Below are 23907 nucleotides of genomic sequence, written 5' to 3' on the forward strand. Positions count from 1 at the left end.
TTTTTTTTTTTTTTTTTTTTTTTTTTTTTTTTTTTTTTTAATGAGAGGGAGAGAGGGGGACAGAGAGGGACAGGATCCAAGCAGGCTGTGCTGTGTGAGCACGGAGCCTGATGTGAGGCTCAAACTCCTGAACTGTAAGATCATGATCTCCGCTGAAGTCGGACCCTTAACCAACTGAGCCACCCAGGCACCCCTCCAATTGTCTTAGAATTGTTAATATTTTTTTAAAGGTTGTTTGAGGATCTAAATAAGACACACTGAGATTGATTGATACCTTTTAAACTGTTTCCTTTCTCCCCACCTCTGGCCTTCTGGTTTATTTGTTGACAAATTTTGTTCTTCTGGAGCATGGTTTGATCAGATTCAAGTCTGATTGTTGTCTTTGATTTTTGTCTTTTTTTTTTTTTTTTTTTTTTTTTTTTTTTTTTGCAAGACTGCTTCTCAGGTGGTGGTGTATGTTTTTATCAGTAGGCCTATGATGTCTGCTGCTTTTTTGTGATGTTTGCAGCTACTAAAGCCCTGTGCCTAGATCTTTTAAATCGAGATCGCAAAATGGTGCCGGTCTGTCATACCTGCATACTTTGATTAGTCGTAACGCTTATGTCAAGGGAAGTTTTCTTTCCTCAACGGTTTGCTCATCTAGGTGTACGGTTCATATGAGAAAGGCAGGACACCTGTTTGAATCTTTCCCTGTATTAACCACTTTTCAAAACGAGTGGCTTACCAACATCCTCCAATGGTGATTTCTTTTTCATAATATAAGCTTGTGGGTTTAAATGTATTTTGATGTGTTTGTCCGTTGGAGTTACTGTTTTTGACATGGCAAAATCGCTGTTTCACAAAACGTACTGTTTTTCCAAAGATGGGTGAATGACCAATAAGCCCTTGAGATGTTTAACATCATTAACCGTCAGGGAAGGCAAATCAAAAGCACTTGAGTTACCATTTCACACCCACTTGGATAGCTCTAATCAAAAGACAGATAATAACAAGTGTTAGCAATGATGTGGAGAGACTGAAATCTTCATACATTGCTGCTGGAAATTTAAAAGATGCAGCCACTTTGGAGAACAGTTGAGCAGTTCCCCCATAGGGTAAAAACAGAGTTACCATAGGACTCCGTGGTTTTTCTGTTGGGTAAATAACCCCAAGGGATGAAAACCTACGTCCGCACAAAAACTTGAATGTTCATAGCAGCGTTATTCATAACCTCCCAAAAGTAGAACTCCAATGTCCGATCAATGAATGGATAAATATGTGATCTATGCATAGAATGGAATATTCAGTAAACCAGAACGAAGTGCTCATGTATGCTACAACATAGACCAATCTCAAAAACATGATGCTAAGTGACTTATGCAAAATACCACGCGTAGTAGCATTCCACTTACATTTAATGCGAAGAATATGTAAATCTAGACAGTAGGTCAGTGATGGCCGAGGCCTAAGTAAGATTTGGGGAAAGAGGAGAGATTGCTACTGGGTACAGAGTTTCTTTTGGAGGTGTTGGAAGGGTTCTAAAATTGTGCTAATGACTGTAGGACTCTGAATATACTAAAAGCCATTGACTTTTGCACCTTAAGTGTATGACTTTTATGATGTGAATTATAAACCTATAAAATTTTTTTAAAAACTACCCAGAATTACAGATGTAGGTTCAGCCTGCTACAGCCTGCTTCAGATGTAGGTTCCAGGGCACATCCTAGACTTCTTGAAATGGTCTTTGTAGGTGGATCCCAAGAATCTTTAAGATACATTTTTTTTTTTTTTAACGTTTTGAGAGCAAGAGACTGAGTGCAAGTGGGGAAGGGGTGGAGAGCAAGAGGGAGACACAGACTCTGAAACAGGCTCTAGGCTCTGAGCTGTCAGCACAGAGCCCGAGGTGGGTCACAAACTCACAGACCGCGAGATCGTGACCTGAGCTGAAGTTGAACGCTTCACCGAGTCACCCAAGTGCCACCACCCATCCCCCAACCCCCAAGAATCTTTAAGTATATCCAGGAATTGTGATCCATGCTCTTCAAATTATTATCCAAGTTCTTTGTTATGCTGTGCATCCCAGTAACTTCCTTTCTCTGCTGCCTCTGGAGCAGTAAAGTCTTCCTCTTCCACCTGACAGCCCTTCAGTTTTATGAACGCTGCTCCCCATTCCAACTCCTCCCTTGTAGGCCACACACCCCTGCTTCCTTAACCATTTCTCATGACATGATTGCCAGAGTAGTCCAATCACCCTCTTCTGGACCCCTACTAGTCTGTTAATGACCTCTTAAAATGAGGTGCCCTGAACTGAACGGGATATTCCAGTTAAAGTTTGACCACTGCAGAATATAAATGAGGTTATTACCTCCCTTGCTCCTGACCCTGGAATTCTAATGCATTTTAAGATTGCATTAGCATTTTAAAATGGTGTTGGCTCAAATGAAGCACGTGTTTGATTCCATACCTCCCTTACCCCACCGCCAACACTCCCAGCTTTCATCTGGTCCGGTTTTTTCTTTCAGGGTAATCTGGAAAAATTCCCTTTCTTGGTGGTGATGTGGTCTAAAATAAGGACATCCTAACAATTGTTCAGTAGTTGCAACCTTTCAGAGTGCTCCCTGAACATTTGTTTCCATCTTAACTGTGTAAATGGAGGCAGGCGTTGCCCTCATTTTTAGAGATGCAGAAATACAGACTGAGTGAGTTAAAGTAAAATCCCTAAGGGGAAATTGTCATTTGTGGAGTCTGGGCTGGAACCTGGATTCCCTAACAGTAGGAGATCTTGGCTGCCCATTGCTTTCACTGGTGGAGTTTTATACATACACACACACACACACACACACACACACACACACACCCATGGGTTCCATCCCCAGGTATTCTGAATTAATCTGACTGGATTGGGGCCCACTCATTAGTATTGTTTTGAAAGCTCTCATGGGGAGGGTTGATGGGGTGGCTCAGTTGAGCGGCCAACTTTGGCCCAGGTCGTGATCTCCTGCATGACTCGTGAGTTCAAGCCCTATGTCGGGCTCTATACTGACAGCTCAGAGCCTGGAGCCTGCTTCAGATTCATTCATTCATTCATTCATTCATTCATTCTCTCTCTCTCTCTCTCTCTCTCTCAAAAAAAAATTTTTTTCTCAAAGCAATTTTAATGTGCGGCCAGGGTTGAGGACAACGACCCTAACTCGTATTCTGGTGTCCCCTCTTCTCATCACACGTATTTTCTTCATCTGATGAAAAAGCTCTTATGTGGAAGAGGAAGAATTCTTTTCCATTTCTCCAGAAGGCAGACTTATAATCAGTCCAACTGAGCAAGGGTTACTCAGATGTACAGTGGGAATCAGATGTACCTCCTAGAAGAATTATTCTTGGAATTCATGTATCTTCTCATTAATTTGGCAAATGTTTACGTGCCACTGTGCTAAGCTCTGGTGGTACAAATGTGAATAAGATCTGGTTTCCCCCTGGTGCACCAGGTCGGCTCAGTAGGTTAAGCGGCCAACTCTAGGTTTCAGCTCAAGTCCTTCTCTCCTAGTTTGTGAGTTCGAGCCCTGAATTGGGCTTCGTGCTGAGGGCATGTCTCTCTTCCTCTCTCTGCTCCTTTCCCTCCCTCGTGTGTGTGTATGTGCATGTACACACTCTGTCAAAATAATAAAAACTTAAAAAAAAAAATTTTCCCCTTTAGTACTCAGCTCATTGAAAGAGAGAGACTGTAAATAACCCACATTATAGTCCCGTGGTGTTACACATATTGGAGTTACATAATTTCCTTTAATTTGATACATTTTTTTATATTTAAGAACAGTGATTTTTTTTTTTTCTCTTACTAAAATATATGCTGAGTGTTTGAATAGATCACGGTATGGTAGTCTTTATGTGATGCAATCAGTTAACATAGTTCATCTCTTCAGAGATCTTTTTCTTTAGTCCTAACAAATGAATCATTGATCCATTCCTATTGAAACAGCAGATGCATTTTTTCCTTCTAGCTTATAGCTGATCCTCTGTTAGAGGTATGTACCAGACCTGGTGGACACACATGGAAGCTCATTCTGGAAAGGGGGGGGGGGGGAAGAGTAAGGAAATCAGATTTTTTTCAAAAGCAGGTGACCGAGCTGAATTTTGAAAGGTAGGACCTAGCCCGATGGGGTGAATATTCAGGCAACAAAAGCAGGCAGATGAAAAAAAAATAGGACCCTGGTCATGGGGAAATGACAAAAGATGAGGAGAAAATCAGGCAGGGCCAGGTTGAGAGAGAACTTTCATGCAAGAATTGGAACCATGATTCCTTAGATCCTGCGTCCTCCCCGTTGTTTGTTGTTGTTTGTTTATTTAAGTTCTCTCTATCCCCAACATGGGGCTCAAACTCATGACCCTGTGATCAAGAGTCGCGTGCTCTTCTGACTGAGCCAGGCAGGCTCCCTGAATCTTCACAGTTCTGATAATCGCGCCGTCCACAGCAGGAGTGTGAAGATGTGGGGGAAATCACTGGAGCGGGTTCTACAGGGCTGATCCAAAGCCGAACAACCTGGAAACCAGGCAGGGCCCATTCTAGTTTTGTCACCAAGCTAGGGGCTAAAACTTCTAAATTAAAGCATGCAACTTAATCATGTTATCCATTAAAGACCCTTTTTACAAATAGATGTTGAAAGAATTTGAACATGTGTATTTCTAGGACTGGATGGGGATGTGCAGATTTGGGGTCTAATGTAATCGATAAGTGATCCACTTTTGATTTAGGCTTTTGTATTAGAGCTAGAATTCCATCCGTCCATCCACAATTCATTTACTTGGTTCACTTGAGATCTTCTATTCTGTGAATTGCCGTATGCAATTATGCAATTCAGTTTGGCCATGATTGCCATCTTCATAATGTGAAAAACGGGAAAACTTACAGAAGGACCTAAAAATTCACCCCAACATTGGAGAGGGTTTCCGTATTCTATTGCCTTTCCTGAAAAGTTCTGTGTTGAGTTTGCAAGACCAGCCAGTTGATCCGCTTTGAAATAACAACCCAGGTATAAAGTCCTTTTTATGCTGACAGGTACATCTAATGAATTGGTTAATGTAGCCGATCAGGGAGTATAGTAATTCATCTGTTTGGAGCTTGAGTGATCCTGAGTTTCAGTGTAGGTGCTGCCAAGGCAGGCACAGTCCTGAGTTTTAAGTATCCTTTCTTTTCGGAGAGTGAAAGGTTTTATTGTTTATTCATAGCTCCCAGTATCTGCAGTGTCTTCCCTGTCCCACCACTCAGTCTTCCCTCCTAACCAGGAATCTAACCAGCCCCTACATTATTTGCTGCCAAAGTGCAACAGATGGAACTAGTCAGCTGATGTAAGGACTACGTAGCCTGTGGTTCTCATGATTTTTTTTTGTCAGATGTCCCCCAAATTTTAAATATATCAGTTGTCACCATTTGTTTGACTACCAGTTATTTAAAAATAGCATTTGCTTTAGAAAAATCACCCCTGTAGTTATGATTGCTTAAATATGAACTCTTGAACTTATCACTGTTTTGTTTTTGTTTTTTTTTTTTAATGTTTATTTTTGAGAGAAAGAGAGACACAGAGATGGAGAGTGAGCGGGGGAAGTGCAGAGAGGAGGACACAGAATCTGAAGCAGGCTCCAGGCTCTGAGCTGTCGGTACAGAGCCCGGTGTGCAGCTCAAACTCAAGGACTGCGAGATCGTGACCTGAGCTGAAGTTGGATACTTAACTGAGCCACCCAGGCACCCCGGTTTCTTTTTCTTTCTCTTTTTTCCCCCCACTATTTTTTTTTTTTAACAGAAAACCCATGTTTATTACCACAAATACTAATGACATTTTAAATTGAACAAGCGTGTTTTACATAGTCCTAATTATAGGGTATATATAATTAGTTTTTTTTTAATGTTTATTTTTGAGACAGATTGTGAGTGGGGGAGAGGCAGAGAGAAAGAGGGAGACAGACTCCGAAGTAGGCTCCAGGCTCCGAGCTGTCGGCACAGAGCCCAATGTGGGGCTCGAACTCCCGAACTGCAAGATCATGACCCAAGCCGAAGTCAGATGTTTAACCGACTGAGCCACCCAGGCGCCCCAGGGCATATATAATTCTTATACTGCTTTTTGTTTGGTTTCAACTTTTTTTAGTTACTGCATAATATTCCATTGTCATATGTTATCTTTAAGTTTACTTTGAGAGCAAGAGCGAAAGAGAGCAAGAGCATAGGCAGAGAATCCCAAGCAGGCTCCTCACCATCCACGCAGAGCCTAACATGGGGCTCAAGACCACAAACTAGGAGATCATAACTTGAGCAGAAATCAAGAGTTGGATGCTCAACCAACTGAGCCACCCAGGTGCCCCTAATATCATGTTTTAATTGAACACTTAAAAATTTTTATTTTTATTTTTTTATCTTATTTTTATTTTTTAATTTTTAGTTAAGGTTTATTTTTGAGAGAGACAGAGAGCATGAGAGGCAGAGAGGCAGAGAGAGAAGGAGACACAGAGCCCAAAGCAGGCTCCAGGCTCTGAGCTATCAGCACAGAGCCCAATGCAGGGCTCAAACTCACGGACTGTGAGATCATGATCTGAGCTGAACTCGGACGCTTAACTGACTGAGCCCCCCGGGCGCCCCGTTAAATTTTTATTTTTCGAGTTTGATTTATTTTTAAGTAATTGCACTCAATGTGGGGCTTCAACTCACAACCCTGAGATTAAGAGTTGCATGCTCCACCAACTGAGCAAGCCAGGTGCCCCCAATTTATTTTACTATGCTGGTTTACCAAAGATTAATTCCTATTTTCTTTCTTTTTGATTTTATTCTTAATCTGTACATCCAATGTGGGACTCGAACTCACAACACTGAAATCGAGTTGCATGCTGTACCGACTAAGCTAGCCAGCCAGCCACCCCTGAACACTGCCCTTTAGATGTTGAGATTGCTTCTATTCTTTCCACTCTAATAAAACTGTAGTGAACATTTCTGTATATTTTATTTCTGGAATTTTTTTTTTTTTTTAGGGTAAATTCTTAGAAAGGAGATTACTTTATTTCTTTCAGAGGTAGGCTCTAATAGATCTTTTAATTTCTTGACCCTTTTAGAGCCTTCCATCCCTATTCCAAACAGTGAAGTAGATGGATATTGATATTTACGTTCAGGGGAATACAGTAGTTCATGCCCTAATCTTTTCTGTTAATTATTGGTTTAGTTAATTTCTTTATATATAACATGCTCTACTACTTTAACAGCCTCTCTGTGCTTTTTCTTACTACCACAGTTACTTGAAATGCATGTTGGCATTTCATATTTTACATCATGGCTGGCAGGTGTATGTTCGTGTATTTTTTCATGTGGAAAACGGAAAGAAATTGGCTGAAGTGAGCAGATCCTCTATAACTGCTCTTAGGTCAAATACTGGAATTTTGTTCAAAGCTAGATTTGGCTGGCAAATTCTACCCTGTTGGGCTTTCTAGAATGATTGTTGTTTTAGCTTAAACTTGTGTGTGTCACCTATGATTTTTAAAAAGTACTTTAAGGTTACAAGTCGCTTTGAAAGTCCTTCCTTTCGTTGGGTGACTTCATTATCACCAAAGTACAGTTAGTGACCCTTCCTTCTGATTAAGGATGACGGGGATCTTCCCTGTGTCTTAAATAGCTTTCCCCCTTCTTAAAGAAAAAAGTATTCCTTTTCTAAGGACATTCTGGTCTTCTGTCTACTTCGAGCAGTTACTGAGAGCAGTGGTTTTATAGCAGGATCTGAGACCAATCATTTAATATTCATAAGTACCAGAATAGATCCTTCATAGTGGACTTACTAAAACTCTGAGGTATGAGGTCTTTGAGCTGATGTTTGGCCATGACCTTCAAACTTAGAATTCTGAAAAACAGCCATGTAGCGCACAGTTCTTAGTTTTTCTAAGGGGCCATTGGAATGGACAATGCTGAGTAGTCTAATGGATTTCTGAAAGCATAGTGTGCTTTAGATACTGCTAAATCAATAAACACAAGTCACTTAAGTGTGTATATTATACAGTATTTGGTTAATTATAACTCAGATCCTTTCAGAATATTTGTCTTTCAAGTGGAATGCCAAAATATTACCGAAGTACTTATAAAAATAGAATCACAAGAAAAGTGCAGAAGTATATTAGTTTTTTTTTTCCAGCTAGTCTTAATATTTGGAGTTAGGTATAGATTCTGTCATATTTTATGAACCATGAAATATCACATTTTAGAACCTCTTATGTTTAAGATTGATAATAAAAAGAAATAGCTGAATTTAATGTTACTAAGCTCTTTGACTCTTGAGTAATAAAAGCCTGTATTGAATCTTTAACAGTTACTTCATATAACTTAAGGAGATGATCAGTGTACCATAAGTAAAAACGTATGTAGAAGACATGTATTGTATATCAAAGAGTTGTATTCAGCGGAAATTACAAAACAATATTGGAAAGGCTTGTAAAAACGCAGCAAAACTTGTTTTAGATGTTCATAGCTGGAAAGACAAATTTAAAGTTTTGTGATTTTCTTTTCTTTCTTTTTTTTTTTTTTTTAACAACATTGAAAAATACCTTGGTCTTTGGTGGTTGATTTTATTTTATTCTTTTTACATTTATTTCTTTTGTGAGAGCACGTGTGTGCACAAGGCAGGGAGGGGCAGAGAGAGAATCCTCAGCAGGCTCCACACTGTTGGCACAGATCCCCACTTGTGTGTGGCTCAGTCTCACACACAATGAGATCATGACTTGAGCGGAAATCAAGAGTAGGGCGCTTAATCAACTGAGCCACCTAAGTGCCCCTCATTGTTGATTTTAATATTGGAGGTTGGTTACTGACTTTTGAGTTGATATCCTTAAAGGAAAAAAAAACAAAAGGGCAGTCTACCTTCCTTGGATATGATTACAGCTTCAAGGTAGATGGTTGCCCTTGAAATAACAAGCACCTTTAAAAAAAAAAATGATGTCTTTCTGCTGTGTGAAAAATAAAAGGGTGATTTATGTTTGAATCCAGACAAAAGGTAGAAAAACAGTTTGTGACTTGATGGTAAGACCTTTAATCATTATTTGTTTGATCCTGTTGTATTAAAAACTAAGGGGGCTCCTGGGTGGCTCAGCATCCGATTTCGGCTCAGGTCATGATCTCATGGCTCGTGGGTTTGAGCCCTGCATCAGGCTCTGTGCTGACCGCTTGCTCAGAGTCTGGAAGCTGCTTCAGATTCTGTGTTTCCTTCTCTCTCTGCTCTTCCCCCGCTCGTGCTCTGTCTCACTGTCTCAAAAATAAATGTAAAAAAAGTTTTTTTTAAACTAAAAACTAACTAAAAATGGCCCTAGTTCTTAATTTTAACGTGACCTGCAATATAGCTTTACCCAGTAAAACCTAGTTAAATACAGATCTAACCTGGTTGGAATTTTTTTCCTTTTGTTTAAAAATTATCGTACAGTGAAATTGACCTTTTCAGAAGGTATACTGTTGTATGAATTTTAACACATGTATAGATTCACATCACAACCACCACCAGGATACAGAACCCTTTGTTCATTCCAAAAAACTTCTTCATACCATTCCTATATAATCATAATCTGACTGTTCCCCCTAACCTCTGGCAATCCCTGATCTCTTCTCCATCATGATAGTTCTATTTTTTTCCCCAGAAAGTCATGTAAATGGAATCAAACCAATGCGACCTTTTGAAATTGGCTGCTTGTACTCAACAAAATGCCATCGAGATTCATTGAAGTTGTGTGTATCCGTTTTTATTGCTAAGTCATTGGTTGAAATTTTATTGTTTACTTATTTAACTTTTTAAATTTATATCCAAGTTTAGTTAGCATACAGTGCAACAGTGATTTCAGGAGTAGATTCCTTAATGCCCCTTACCCATTTAGCCCATTCCCCCCTCCCACAATCCCTCCAGTAACCCTCTGTTTGTTCTCCCTATAGGAGTCTCTTCTGTTTTGTCCCCCTCCCTGTTTTTGTTATTTTTGTTCCCCTTCCCTTATGTTCATCTGTTTTGTCTGTTAAAGTCCTCCTATGAGTGAAGTCATATGATATTTGTTTTTCTCTAATTTCGCTTAGCATAATACCCTTAGTTCCATCCATGTAGTTGCAAATGGCAAGACTTCATTCTTTTTGATTACCTAGTAATACTACACACACACACACACACACACACACACACCTCACATCTTCTTTATCCGATCATCCATCAATGGACATTTGGGCTCTTTCCATACTTTGACTATTGTCGATAGTGCTGCTATAATATAAACATTGGGATGCACGTGTCCCTTCAAAACAGCACAACTGTATCCCTTGGATAAATACCTAGTAGTGCAATTGCTGGGTCATAGGGTAGTTCTATTTTTAATTTTTTTTGAGGACCTCCATACTGTTTTCCAGAGTGGCTGCACCAGTTTGCATTCCCACCAGCAGTGCAAAAGAGATCCTTTTTCTCTGCATTCTCACCAACATCTGTCGTTGCCTGAGTTGTTAACGTTAGCCATTCTGACAGGTGTGAGGTGGTATCTCATTGTGGTTTTGATTTGTATTTCCCGGATGATGAGTGATGTGGAACATTTTTTCACGTGTCAGTTGGCCATCTGGATGTCTTCTGTGGAGAAGTGTCTATTCATGTTTTTTGCCCATTTCTTCACTGGATTGATTATTTGTTTTTTGGGTGTTGAGTTTGGTAAGTTCTTCATAGGTTTTGGATACTAAACCTGTATCTGACCTGTTGTTTGCAAATATGTTCTCCCATTCCATGGGTTGCTGATTGTTTCCTTTGCTGTGCAGAAGCTTTTTATTTTGATGAGCTTCCAGTAGTTCATTTTTGCTTTTGTTTCCCTTGCTTCCAGACACATATTGAGTAAGAAGTTGCTGCGGCCGAGGTCAAAGAGGTTTTTGCCTGCTTTCTCCTCGAGGATTTTGATGGCTTTCTGTTTTACATTGAGGTCTTTCATCCATTTTCAGTTTATTTTTGTGTATGGTGTAAGAAAGTGGTCCAGGTTCATTTTTCTGCATGTTCCTCTCCAGCTTTCCCAGATCCATTTGCTGAAGAGACGGTCTTTATTCCTTTGGATATTCTTTCCCGTTTTGTCAAAGATGGGTTGGCCATATGTTTGTGGGTCCATTTCTGGGTTCTCTATGCTGTTCCGTTGATCTGAGTGTCTGCTTTTGTGCCATGAAACTTTATTTTTTTTAATATATTTTTTTTAAGTTTGAGAGTGTGAGCAAGCGAGCAAAGCAGGGCGGGGGTGGGGGGCAGGGAGAGAGACAGACTCCCAAGCAGGCTCTGTACTGTCAGCACAGAGCCCAGTGTGGGGTTAGAACTCACACATTGTGAAATCATGACCTGAGCCAAAACCAAGAGTGGGATGCTTTGCCAACTGAGCTACCCAGGTGCTCCTGTTGGTTGAAATTGGCTGGCACTGAAGTTCAAATTGCTTACTTTTTTTTTTTTTTTTAAACTATGAACTGTTTTCAGATACACGAAATACGTTTTTTGAATTGGAATTTGGTTTTTATTTATAAGTAGGCTGCACACCCAACGTGGGGCTTGAACCCACAACCCTGAGATCAAATCACATGCTCTATTGACTGAGCCAGCCAGGCGCCCTGGAATGTGTCTTTTTAAACTGAACATTTTTTCACTTCAGTGACTTGCGTGTATGGCTAAGCAAGGCAGATACAGGGTTTACATTGTTCTGGAAGTTCTTGTTATTTTATTGGGTTATTTTGAAGGGTAAAATTTGAGGTAGTAAAATTAATTTTCAGGTTTCTGAGAGAAATAAAGTGAACTATATAACCTTTTAAAATGTCAGTGCCAATGACAAAAAAATTTTTTTTTTTTTTTTTTTTTTTTTTTTTGCTTTTATTTCAAACCTCTTCCCACCCTTTTTTGGTCTACTGAGAAACCGATTCCTCTGGCACCTGATATTGTTTTAATGTGTTTGCTCCTAGAGTGTCCTCCTTTGTTGCTTACAGTAGTTTGTTCATTTTTTAGTTTTTGTCTTTTCAAAACTTGTTTAAATTTTATTTTTTAATTTACATCCAAATTATTATATAGTGCAACAATGATTTCAGGAGTAGGTTCCTTAATACCCCTTGCCCATTTCTTACCCTTAGCCCATCCCCCCCTCTCACAACCCCTCCAGTAACCCTCAGTTTGTTCTCCATATTTGAGTCTCTTCTGTTTTGTCCCCCTTCCTGTTTTTATATGATTTTTGTTTCCCTTCCCTTATGTTCATCTGTTTTGTCTCTTAAAGTCCTCATTTGAGTGAAGTCATCTGACTTTTGTCTTTCTCTGACTAATTTCACTTAGCATAATACCCTCCAGTTCCATCCACATAGTTGCAAATGGCAAGATTTCATTCTTTTTGATTGCTGAGTAATATTCCGTGTGTGTGTGTGTGTGTGTGTGTGTGTGTGTGTGTGTGTGTATAATATACTACATCTTCTTGATCCACTCATCCATCGATGGACATTTGGGCTCTTTCCATCCTTTGGCTATTGTCGATAGTGCTGCTGTAAACATGGGGGTGCATGTGTCCCTTTGAAACAGCACACCTGTATCCCGTGGATAAATGCCTAGTAGTGCAATTGCTGTGTCATAGGGTAGTTCTACTTTTATTTTTTCGAGGAACCTCCATACTGTTTTCCAGAGTGGCTGCACCAGCTTGCATTCCCACAGTAGTTTGTTCATTTTAACCTAGTTGAATTTATATGTGCGAACTTTTGGCGTCACAAAGTTTAACTGATTTTCAAAGTTTATTTGAAAGTGAGCACATGGGTGCATGCAAGCCTGAGAGGGGCAAGGGTGGGGGAGAAAGCGAGAGTGAGAATCCCAAGCAGTCTCAGCACCATCAGTGCTCGGATATCATAAGATCTTGACCTGAGCCGAAATGGAGTTGGTTGCTCAACCAAATGAGCCACCCAGCAGGCCCTAATTCTATTCTTTTAAAAAAAATTTTAATGTGTATTTACTTTCGAGAGAGAGAGAGAGAGAGAGAGAGAGAGAGAGCGCGCAAGGGGAGGGGCAGACGGAGGGAGACACAATCCGAAGCAGGCTCCAGGCTCTGAGCTGTCAGCACAGAGCCTGACGCGGGGCTCCTAACTCACAAACTGAGATCATGACCTGAGCCTAAGTCCGACGCTTAACTGACTGAGCCCCCCCCCCCCCCCCCATAATTCTCTATCTTGATAGCTGGTTCCTTCCTTGATTGAGGATTTAGTGGTTTTATTTCCCTAGTTGCTGAAGATCTAGAGAAGCTCTCCTGGTAATTGTAGGTTTTGGCAAGAAGCTAGTAGTGATTCCTCTGTCCGTATAAATCTGAATAAATCTATACCATGTCACCGATTGAAATAATGGATTAACAGTAGTAAAAATGGAGTGTTCTTCAAAATCAAAGAACCATAAACTATCAATTATTGACTAGGTATATTCGATTTTGAAGATAAAACTTTGTTCTTTTCACGTATAATGCACCTGGTAAGCGGAGTCAGACTTCCATGATAACTCGAGCATTTAATTAAGACTTGTACCTCCATTTTCTAGAGCAAAGTAATTTCTGAATTCCACACTTCACTATTTTTATGATTTGGGCTCTTTGAGTTACATCTGATATTACTTTTAATTGGAGCACTAGCAGAAACGCCACAAGGAGAAAAATCTCCATCAGCAACTACCTGGCATTATGGCACATATTTTCACATTTGGCCGCAGTTACAATGATTTACGTGGACTGTTTTTAGACATCATTGGCTAGACTTGCTTCCGCAGGTGAAAGCGGTGGTGAAAACCATGCACACGAACTTCTTTGTTTGTTTGTTTCCTCCCTTAGATTTTAACATTTGAGACCAAGAACCCGACGGAATTAGCCGAACGTTTGCGCTCTGTGTGTGGCAATCAGAGCAACGCCTACGCCCGCCTGCTGGAATACCGCCTGAACGCCTTGCGAGGACTGTGGAATGCCCAGCGCCAGCTGGCCTTGGAGGAACAGCACGAGAGAGAGAGTTCGGGTGACGAAGAGACCCTGGCCCTGCTCAAACGCCAGGGCTTGCTGCAGCAACCCGAGCAGGCGCCCTTCACGTCTCGGATGGGGCTCCTGCTGGTCTTCCCCCTCATTCAGTCCCAGAGCAGGACGGACCCCTCCCTCTGTAACATAACTGCCGAGGTGCTATTGAACTGCCTTCGCGACTGCCAGCCTTTGAGCCTGACCAAGGAGCCCGCCGACTGTCTCAATGGCATCGAAACTCTGCTGTGCTCCTGGCTGGAGGACGCTCCCGACACGGGCCGACACGTCCCACATAAGCAAAAGGAAAATGCTGCTGCCGCTCTGGTGGCTTTAGCATGTGCCAGGTAAGGGCAGTCAGACGTACTGCCTGCTGACGTGCTGCCGGGGGTGGGGCAGAGTAAGAGGGCAGGCCCGTTTGATGAAGTCGTCCCGTCCAGGAGGCCTTCTTGGTTGGCAGCATTGGATTCCCCAGCCTTGACCTCGCAGAAGATGCCTTCACCGAAACTTGGCACCAGGAACCCCCAGCTGGAGGCTAAAGCTCCAGTTTTTGCCGTCTGCTCTCCCGTGATAAAGCTGAAACAGCTTAAAATGGAGAGCCAACCCTTGCGGTTATCTACTCGCCCCTTGGATGATTAGCGTTTTCGGAGCAGTAGTTAGTGGGGGTGGCATATCTGTATCTCTCCTGGGAGGACGGTCAGAAAACTTGTAGTGCTTGTAATTTTTTTTTTCTCTGGGTGTCTCCAAGGAGCGTGTCGGCAAGTGAGTGGGTTATTATCTGGACTCAGTCCCACAGATTTGGTCACAAGTTCTGTTTCTGGACCCTGATGCTTCCGTTAATTTAATGGAAAGCTCTCTGTATATGTCCAGATTTAATAACGTGCCATCCTTTGTGTGTAAGCTGATGTTACTGATTTCGTATCAATAGGAAATGTGCTCGGAGTGACTTTTCCAGGAGAGGATTTCCACGTTGTCCTGCCCGATAACTGTATGTTCATTGGCACATATTTGTGAGAAAAAGGTCCACTGCCCTTACTTCTAAGCTAGTTGTCTAGAGACCTGTTAGGGACCATGGTCTGACAGATTAGTGTCACTAATTAATGTCACACTAATCTGTCCCTCTTCAGAATTTTCTTTGAGTTCTTTTTTCTTTTTATCTTCTTTTTTTCTAATGTCTATTTTTGAGAGCGAGCACAAGCAGGAGAGGGGCAGAGAGGGAGACACACAATCTGAAGCAGGCTGCAGGCTCTGAGTTGTCAGCATGGAGCCCGATGTGGGATTCGAATTCACAAGCTGTAAGATCATGACCTGAGCTTCATGAAGTGAAACACTTAAGTGAGTCACCCAGGAACACCCCCCTCCCCTTTCTTTTTTCTTTTCTTTTCCTTTTTTTTTTTTTTTTTTTTTTTTTTTAAAGCAAAGTGTATGCGGGAAAATTCTTCTTGGAGGATTGTGAAGTTCTTAGCTATAAGACTTCTTTCCCTGTTTTTATGGCTTCAGAGTTGACCTTCAGATGGTTGACTATCAAGCTATTTTTTAAGGCAAGATGGCACCAGTATTTGTCAGTTTCCTTGCCCTGAGCAAACTGTCTTAGCCTAGTTTCAGATCCCTGAAGCCTGTAGATTGTGGAAATCCTGACATGAGCTTAATTCTGGAGACATTACTGAGTGGTACTGAAATAAGTTCCCCTGGAAAGGCTTTATATTGGATTGATCTGTATTTTACAAGCCCTAAATAGATTTATTATTAATACAAAAATCTCATTTAGAGAAAATATGCTTTTAGGTAGAACTGTCTTAAGGCAGATTTAGAATGTTAGGAATAATCATCAGCTCTTGAATTTTAAACATTTTTTTGTAGTTATTGAACATAGGATCATAAACTTTACTTTTTGTGCCCACATTCAATCTGCTAGTTACTGGAATTGCTTCATGTGCTTGAGATTCCAAATTCCACTCAGAAATGTTGAAATGAGTGTTTTTAGTTTCCTCTTGGTGTGGTTTTTTTTTGTTGTTGTTGTTGTTGTTTTTTTTTTTTGAGAGAGAGGGCACAAGTGAGTGAGGGGCAGAGAGAATCCCATAAGAGACAGAAGTGGGGCTCACTGGGGGGTTCGTGTTTTACCCAAAGCGGGGTTCAAACTCACAAACTGTGTGATCATGACCTGAGCCGAAGTCAGATGCTTAATGACAAAGGCACCTAGGCACCCTTGTGTTGTTCTTAAAGATTGTTCCTACATTGTCTTGCCAATATTGCCCTCTGTCCTGGACTGTATTTACCTCAGAAGTCCTAAGCTTTTCAGTTGGGTTATCTACTTTAATGAAGTTATTAGGGACCTAACTGAACTTCTGAGATTGATGCTTTCAAAGACCAAACATTTTCAAAACAATATTTTGAAGATGTTTATTCGTTCAGCCAACTAACATTTATTGAACACCTTTGCCAGGAACCTTGCTAGGTTTTAGGAACATAGTGACTCATGGTTTCATACCTTGCAGTTGAATGGACTCCGGGCGATTCACCTTGTAAATATTGCTCACTTTCCGTGTGCAAGGTGCCCTTCTAGGCAGTGGGGATCCAGCAGTGAGCAAGATCATTGGTGCCTAAAATTGCAAAGTTGCCATGCATAAGATCACTTCAGAGAGGGCTGCTCATTTGTAGGAAGACCTAACAGGATATTTTGCTACAGAATGACTAAGTGGAGGTGGGACAGCATTCGTTAGAGCCCAGGGAAGGCCTTACTGAAGTGGAGCAGAGGCCGGGAAGATGACAAAGAGCCAGCCAGTGACCGAGTGTCGTGGTCAAGAAAAGCAACAAGTGGCACAACTCGGGTGCTCTTTCTGTGCTTGGTGTAGTCGAGGGGACAGCAAGGTAACCAGCTGGAAGGCAGTGGGAGAGAAAAGGGACAGGAGAGGAGCTTGGCAGGGCTCAGATCCTGGAGGGGCTTAGGAACCAGGGAACCAGTGACTGTGTGGCAGGTAACTATACCTTACAGTTTGGTTTCATGGCCTTAAATGTTCCAGTGTGCTTTTGCCCCTTTATTTCAACCTTGTTGCACCCCAGGGACGTCTCCCTGTTGGAGAAATGAAGAAGCAAAAGTCCATAGGAATTAAGTGACGGGTTTGAGACGGGGCAGCTGGTGAGTGGCCGGACTCCCAGCTTGAGCATTTAGACCCTGTCTGCTGCCTTCCCTCTTTATATTGTACTGCTCTTTGGTTTTGATTCTTTGAACACCAGAAGTAGTGAAAGGGATGCTTAAGAGGAGGACTTTAAGCCTACTCGGTCCAGTGTCCGGTATTCTGTTTCTTTTAGGGTTGAGGTATAGGCTACCCAGCAATTAAAGCCTTGGCTAAGAGAATAAGGCAGCGATCCGAAGTCAGCCTATCTGATACAGGTGATCATTTCGTTCAGGAAATGTTCTGTGGTGATTTATACTTAGGATCTGGCCAGGTAAGTCCCATGCATCTTAAAAGCACCTTCTTTTAGATCCTGCTGACCATATTCTAGATTTCCCAGAGTCTTGAGTCTTGGGAACCAAAAGGAAATTGGGTAGTGGTGAGCTCTGTGAGTATTACAATCACATACTTCACAGCAAGGGAAGCAGAAGGAACACCTCTGAGCACAAAATCTTAATTGTTTGAGGCCTGGCTGGCTCAGTTGGTAGAGCTTGTGACTCTTGATGTCCGGGTCATGAGTTTGAGCCCCATGTTGGAGCCAGAGTTTACTTAATAAAAAAATTAAAAATTATTGGAATGTATTCCTCTTCAGTCATATTTAATGTGATGGGGTTTGGGGAGAGTTATGTAAAATGGATAAACTTAAAGATATTTAAAAATTAAGCTTGGAGGTGCCTGGGTGGCTCGGTTGGTTAACCGTTTGACTCTCGATTTCTGCTCCAGTCGTGGTCTCCTGGCTCATGAGATTGAACCCTGCTTTGGGCTAATAGTGTGGAGCCTGCTTGGGGTCCTCTATCTCTCCCTCTCTCTGCCTCTCCCTAGCTCCTGTTTCTCTCTCTCTCTCTCTCTCTCTCTCTCTCTCTCTCAAAATAAATGAATGAACTTAAAAAATAAAAATAAAACAAAAACTAAGCTTGGAAATACTGTTAGATTATTTATTAAATGTAACTGCCTTCTGTAAAATCTCTCTCCTAGGCTAAAGAAGGACTTGATGAAATGGTGTCCAAGCATAATAGCCACATGTTCTTTGTGTTTGAGCCTTCTGTTTTGAACTTTTGTGTTGGGGGGAACTCGTTTACAGATGCAAGGAGAACATCCTAATTGGCATAATTGGTGCCACTCATAAAACTTTTTGTATGAGTCAGTGGTAATCTGTACGAATCAATTATATTTTGTACAATATGTCTTCTGATTGGTGGAAACAGACCTCTTCTGGAACCTTCTCACCTGGCTAATAAAATCAACCTTCTTATTTGACTTAGCAGTTGTGACGATTTTCCTTCCTTTTATTTTTAGGGGATCATTGAAGACTTTTGTTCATACGGTCCATCTGTTACAGAAACAGACTGATCTGGGGTCCCTGCCTGTAGCCGATGTACTGTATAGGTAAGTTGTCACTTTGGATCCTTATCTTCTTCCTCCATGAGGGAGATTTGTACATAGTCTCTTTTAACAGGTAGAGCGCTAAACTGCTTAATTAGTGATTCATATTTTAAAATAAGAATATTATCCTATTCATCTTAAGAATTCTGTCTCCTCTTTCCTTTTTTTGAAAGTGTTCCTAGAGCGTGTTGTTTTTCAGTTTCTATTTTTTTTTTTTTAAATGTAATCGCTTATAGTGAATTTTTATTATAGATTTTAAGATCGGTGAAAGTGTAAAGAAGAAACTGAAAATCATTTATAAGCTCATTACCCAAAGATAACCATTCCTAATGTTTTGGTGTATGTGCCTCCCAATCCTTACCCTAACTACCCCCCCTACATATATATAAAACCTATACATTTTATACACAACTGTACTTAAAAAAAATTTTTTTTAAATAAACATTTACTGCTTATTTTTGAGAGAGTGAGAGAGAGATAGTGGGAGTGGAGAAGGGGGAGGGAGAGAGGGAGACACAGAATCCGAAGCAGGCTCCAGGCTCCGAGCTGTCAGCACAGAGCCCAACGCGGGGCTCAAACCCACGAGTCGCGAGATCATAACCTGAGCTGCAGTTGGACGCTTAACCAACTGAGCCACCCAGGTGCCCCAGTGTTTGTTTATTTTTGATAGAACACAAGGTGGGAAGGAGAAGAAAGAGAGGGAGACCCAGAATCTGAAGCAGGCTCTAGGCTCTGAGCTGTCCGCACAGTGCCCGACGCGCGGCTTGAACCCACAGACCATGATGAGATCATGATCTGAGCTGAAGTCGGTTGCCCAACTGACTCAATCACCCAGGCACCCCTATACACAGCTTGCACTTTCATTATGTTTCTGTAAGCATGGATTTGTAATTTTTAAATTTAAAAACACGACTGTTTTTTCCAGATACGTATTTGTTCAAAACTAGTTATCTGCTCTTTGAGATGACTTTCATTTTCTTGCTGAAATGGATCGTTTCCTTGTCGTCATGATTCTCCCATCTCCCCGTTTTTAGGCTGTTGCTTTTGGAAGGGGGGCCTGGCTCCCCCTCCTGTTTGCTCGGTGGCAAACACATAGTATCGTGGGGGTATGAAGACATGTTGCCTGCACCAGATAGTAGCACCGGCTCCAGTTCTGAAAATAAAGGTAACGTAGGGGTTTTGCTCCTGTGACTGAAAGGAAGATGTGAAAAGAATGGCCTTGGATCATTGTGGCAAACGATTTGGGTAGAACTCTGTTCTCTCAACTAAAAGCGCTAGGATCCTAGACAGTGAGTTCATTGTCTGCTTTATCAGTAAAGGTGTAAAAGCTGATGCTCAGGGAGGTAAGAAAATGGATAGGTTTGACTATCGCAAGGGAAAGGGATCATCCGTACGCTTTAGCCAAGGGGCCATGAATTACTGCAGTGGACTCCTGGGTATTTGAGTTTGAGCCTGGGAGCCTTAAGTCAAATTTTTATGTCCATGAACAGAAGGTCAGATCTTGCTGCCTAAGCCTGGTGCTGTTTCTTTTAGTAACTTATTATGTGTGTGTTGTTGAACCCTCTGCCCTAAAAGGGGCAGGATTGGGGGGGAGACAGATTGTTCAAATGAGTATGGATTGTTCAGTATCTCCTTTAACAAAATGGGCTGGATTAAAATGTTTTTACACTTTCAGAAGTTTTCCATATCAGTTTATTGTGATCTCCGTGAAAATGGCAGAACTTCTCTTAATTGACCTTCACTTACCTGACTTGTTGGATGAAAGTGGCCTCTCCGTTTGTGTGGTAGAAGTACTGAGCGGTGCCCTGGCCCCCCAGGCAGGCTGCTTCTAGCTTCCTCCTGTGGAGGTGCAGGCTCACCGAGAGTCTACCTTGCTCCCAAACCTGTTAGTTGTTGTAGCTGGTATTCTGTCATTAAACAACATTATGTAACTGATGAAATAGGAATTTAAGACGCCCCAGGAGATTTTCTAAGACCTTCAGTTTTCTTCTGGAAAGACTCAAAATGAATCTCTAAGAAATTTGAGATTACTTGCATTTCTCACCCTTGATGGGGAAACTTCCTGGACAGCTTTAAGGGCATGGGATGCAGTCTGAGAGGCAGGCCACCCCTGCACCTCTCATCCTGGGGCCCGTGTCTTTTCGTGTCCACTGTTGCTTCCAAATAGTCATGCGAGCTGGTAAAAGGAACCAATGGTAAAATGGATCTGATGCAACTGGAGTCAACAGGAGAAGCAAGAAGCCTGTAATACCCAAGAAGTTCTTAAACATTACAGGCTGAAATTTACATCTTCAAATGAAACCCAAACCCCTTTATTTTCTCCCTTTACTTCTTTTAGTATCTGCCTTGGGGTAGTTTCTTACAGAAGATGATGGTGTTAAACTGGTCTGCTTGGTTCTCACTCCCTTGTACTTTGAGTTTTGCTTCCACCTAGAGAATATTTTTCTTAGAATTTAAAAAGTAACCTTATTTTTAATATGGAAACCTCTAACAGATATAGAAGTTGAGAGAATGCTTTAGTCAACCCCTTGCACTCCTCACTTGGCTTCAACAAGTATCAACTCGGGGCCCATCTTCTCTGTCACTTTCACTCCCACCCCTTGTCAGACTCCTCAGAAGGCCCTAGGCCTCTAAAGAGGAATGAATAAATGGATCTTTATAGGTTCCAAGTTAAAATACTTAAGGAAAGAAAATCTTTTAAAAACGATTACTCACTTTAACCGTCTTTTGAAGAACCTAATAGTTACAAATGGTAGTTGTCTGGGATTCGTAGACTGAATTCTTAAGATAACAGCATATTCATTACTAAATATGGGGCTGTGGTGTGGGATTTCCTTTAATAGGACAGGTAGTAGACAAACTTAACCATAGTGAAATGGTGAGGAAAATACTGAAAGTTTTACAAGCTGTCTCTTTAGGACAAATTCTTGAGGGTAAATTAATAAACTGTTTACTATTCTATGGAGTAATACGGTTTTTAGCTGACAGTGGATACAGCTGAGGGGGAACAGAGTCACTGGATGGGAAGTCCACAGAAGCAGATTTTTAGTCCACGAGTTTCATTGGTATGCCAGCATAATAGCATTTGCCATTTATGGAACACTGGTGTTGAACCAGAGGCCTGTGGGTGTTCCCCTGTGCTATCTCCTTTTAACCATCACAGTGACTCTTGAGGTACAGAGCAGTCTTTTTCTGGATGAAGAAACTGAGGTTCAGAAAGGCCTAAGGTCAACTAATAAGTGCCCAGAGCTCTTAAAAGCTCATGGCTTTTTAACCACCGGATCATTTACTGAAAGTCCTCGAGTCTTAGTCCTCTCAGATTAGAATTAGGAGTGCATAACTTTGACTCTATTTTTGCTATTCAAAAAGACAAGAAGAAAACTTCTGGCAGGTAGAACCAGATTCCCCTGCTATTATCTATCTGACCTCTTTCCCTGATGTTGGTTCCTGATCCCACATACATTCTAGAGGCTTGATTTGGGGGTTTGAGCCATCTTTCCTGGAAGTCACACTGAAGCATTTATTTTAGAAGTGGGAGATTATCTTTCACTGAACCTCCTAAGGCTTTTTCACTAGAAGCATGTTTATAATTTCATTAGAAAAATCATGTATATAATTTACCTGTGAAAAAATGATTTCAGATGCTGACTTAGGGCGCTGTCTCACGGCGGATGGTCTCTACCTGTATACTACTAACTCAGTTGGAAGAGGAGTAAGCAAATTGGGGTCTGGATTACATGGTACTCTCAGGTCAGTTGCATGGAACTTGCTGAATGATTTGGCTGGAACGTTTCCCTTCTTCCATAAATCTCTGTGAGGAAGATAACCTGGGGATGCGGATCTTCCCCTTCTGTTTCCCCACCCCCCCCCCCCAACCCACCCAAACAAAGACTGACTAGTAACTAAATAAGTCTGGATAATTTCATGTAATTTGATTTTTCTTGGATTAGTAGACTCTTGTTCTGTTAATGCATTTCAGCTTTGTTTTGACTCTAAACAGCTTGGTAGCCCTCAGGTCATTGTTTCTAGCCAGAAATTCCTCTATGATCCAAACTGTTACAATATCCGTGCCTTCTCCATGTTGATGAATGGACATTTTTCTAGTTCAGTCTTTTTTTAAATTTTTTTTATTAACACTTATTCATTTTTGAGAGAGACAGGCAGAGAGAGAGAGGGAGACACAGAATCTGAAGCAGGCTCCAGGCTCTGAGCTGTCAGCACAGAGCCCGACACGGGGCTTGAGCCCACAAACCGTGAGATCGTGACCTGAGCCGAAGTCGGACGCTTAACTGACTTAGCCACCCAGGTGCCCCTAGTTCAGTGTTTGTGTGCTTGGGTTTGACCGTGGATTAGCCCTACTTTTCAGTGGGGATATCAGATCCGTGAATTGCTGCCTCAAGAAACCACAGTTTGAGAGGCTTCTATACATGTAATTAGATCTTTTCCCCAACTTTTTTTCTGCTGTAATTTGTTGTGGAAAATGAATATTTGCTGTAGTGTCAGTCGCAAAGTTAACGTAATACACGTACTCTCCTTTAGATGTTTTGCGTAGTCATTTTTTAAAAATCGGGTAGAAGATGTTTGCCGTAGCGCATTGTGTGGTTTCCAGCAACCGCCTGGCTACTCAGCCTGTGTGCTTTCTCTCCTCCCCCCCCCCCCCCCGCAGAGGTTTTGTGTACTGCCGGAACGAGGAGCTGGAACCAGGATGGGTCGCTTTCGGCAGCGGCGGTCTTCTCCACCGGCCTGTATCTTTTGATAACAAACCTCACTCCCTTTTCCAAGTCATTGACCAGAATACCCTTCAGGTAAAAAGAAAACCAAGACCTTGTCTGTTATGTTTTGGAGACCGTAAGGGAAGCTCCTGACCTCATCAGAGGGAAGAAGCATACAGTCGAGGCAGTTTCCTGCCACAGCGGCATCCTTCTAATTGTCACCATTGGGGCATTCTGGTTTTTTCTCTGGTGTCTTGGATTGTCCCACATGATCTACGTGAATGTGCTCTAGTTTCTAAGGCCATCGCCAAGCTTTTAGGATTAAAAAAAAATTCTAGAGAGTCAAAGATGTTACACGTACGAGCTATCTTGTTCTTTTGCCAGGTCTATTTTGGGGAGGGTATCATTTCCTTATTTGATTTGTTCTAAACAGCCTTTCTGAAAGGAGTTTGGATAAAATCATCATGTGATTAGGGATTCAGAGCTCCTCTTGACTGCTTCCAAACATAGCACCCTGTCACCATACTTGCTGGATTATGCTGAAATCACCTGCTTTTGTGTTTCTTCCCCACTCCCATGCATCCCTTTAGATCTGGACCCTGTCTTCCCTATCTCTGTGTGCTTACAATGGAGCACAGTGCCTAGCATTTGATTGATGA

At 41.6% G+C, this 23907-nt stretch overlaps 2 protein-coding genes across 4 annotated transcripts in view; both read left to right on the top strand.

The window, feature by feature from the left end:
• The window catches only part of RPL6 (ribosomal protein L6), a 152161-nt gene that overhangs the window by 62794 nt on the left and 65460 nt on the right, over positions 1 to 23907 (top strand). The gene's annotated exons all lie outside the window — the stretch shown is intronic.
• The window catches only part of HECTD4 (HECT domain E3 ubiquitin protein ligase 4), a 189221-nt gene that overhangs the window by 43472 nt on the left and 121842 nt on the right, over positions 1 to 23907 (top strand). For all 3 annotated transcript variants that reach the window (XM_049619914.1, XM_049619915.1, XM_049619916.1), the window contains exons 2-6: positions 13810 to 14327; positions 18450 to 18539; positions 19571 to 19701; positions 22178 to 22286; positions 23203 to 23341. In XM_049619914.1, the coding sequence (XP_049475871.1) occupies positions 13810 to 14327; positions 18450 to 18539; positions 19571 to 19701; positions 22178 to 22286; positions 23203 to 23341 (987 nt within the window). The remainder of the gene's footprint in view (positions 1 to 13809; positions 14328 to 18449; positions 18540 to 19570; positions 19702 to 22177; positions 22287 to 23202; positions 23342 to 23907) is intronic.

This window comes from Panthera uncia, assembly GCF_023721935.1.
Source record: "Panthera uncia isolate 11264 chromosome D3 unlocalized genomic scaffold, Puncia_PCG_1.0 HiC_scaffold_8, whole genome shotgun sequence".
NCBI lineage: Eukaryota > Metazoa > Chordata > Mammalia > Carnivora > Felidae > Panthera > Panthera uncia.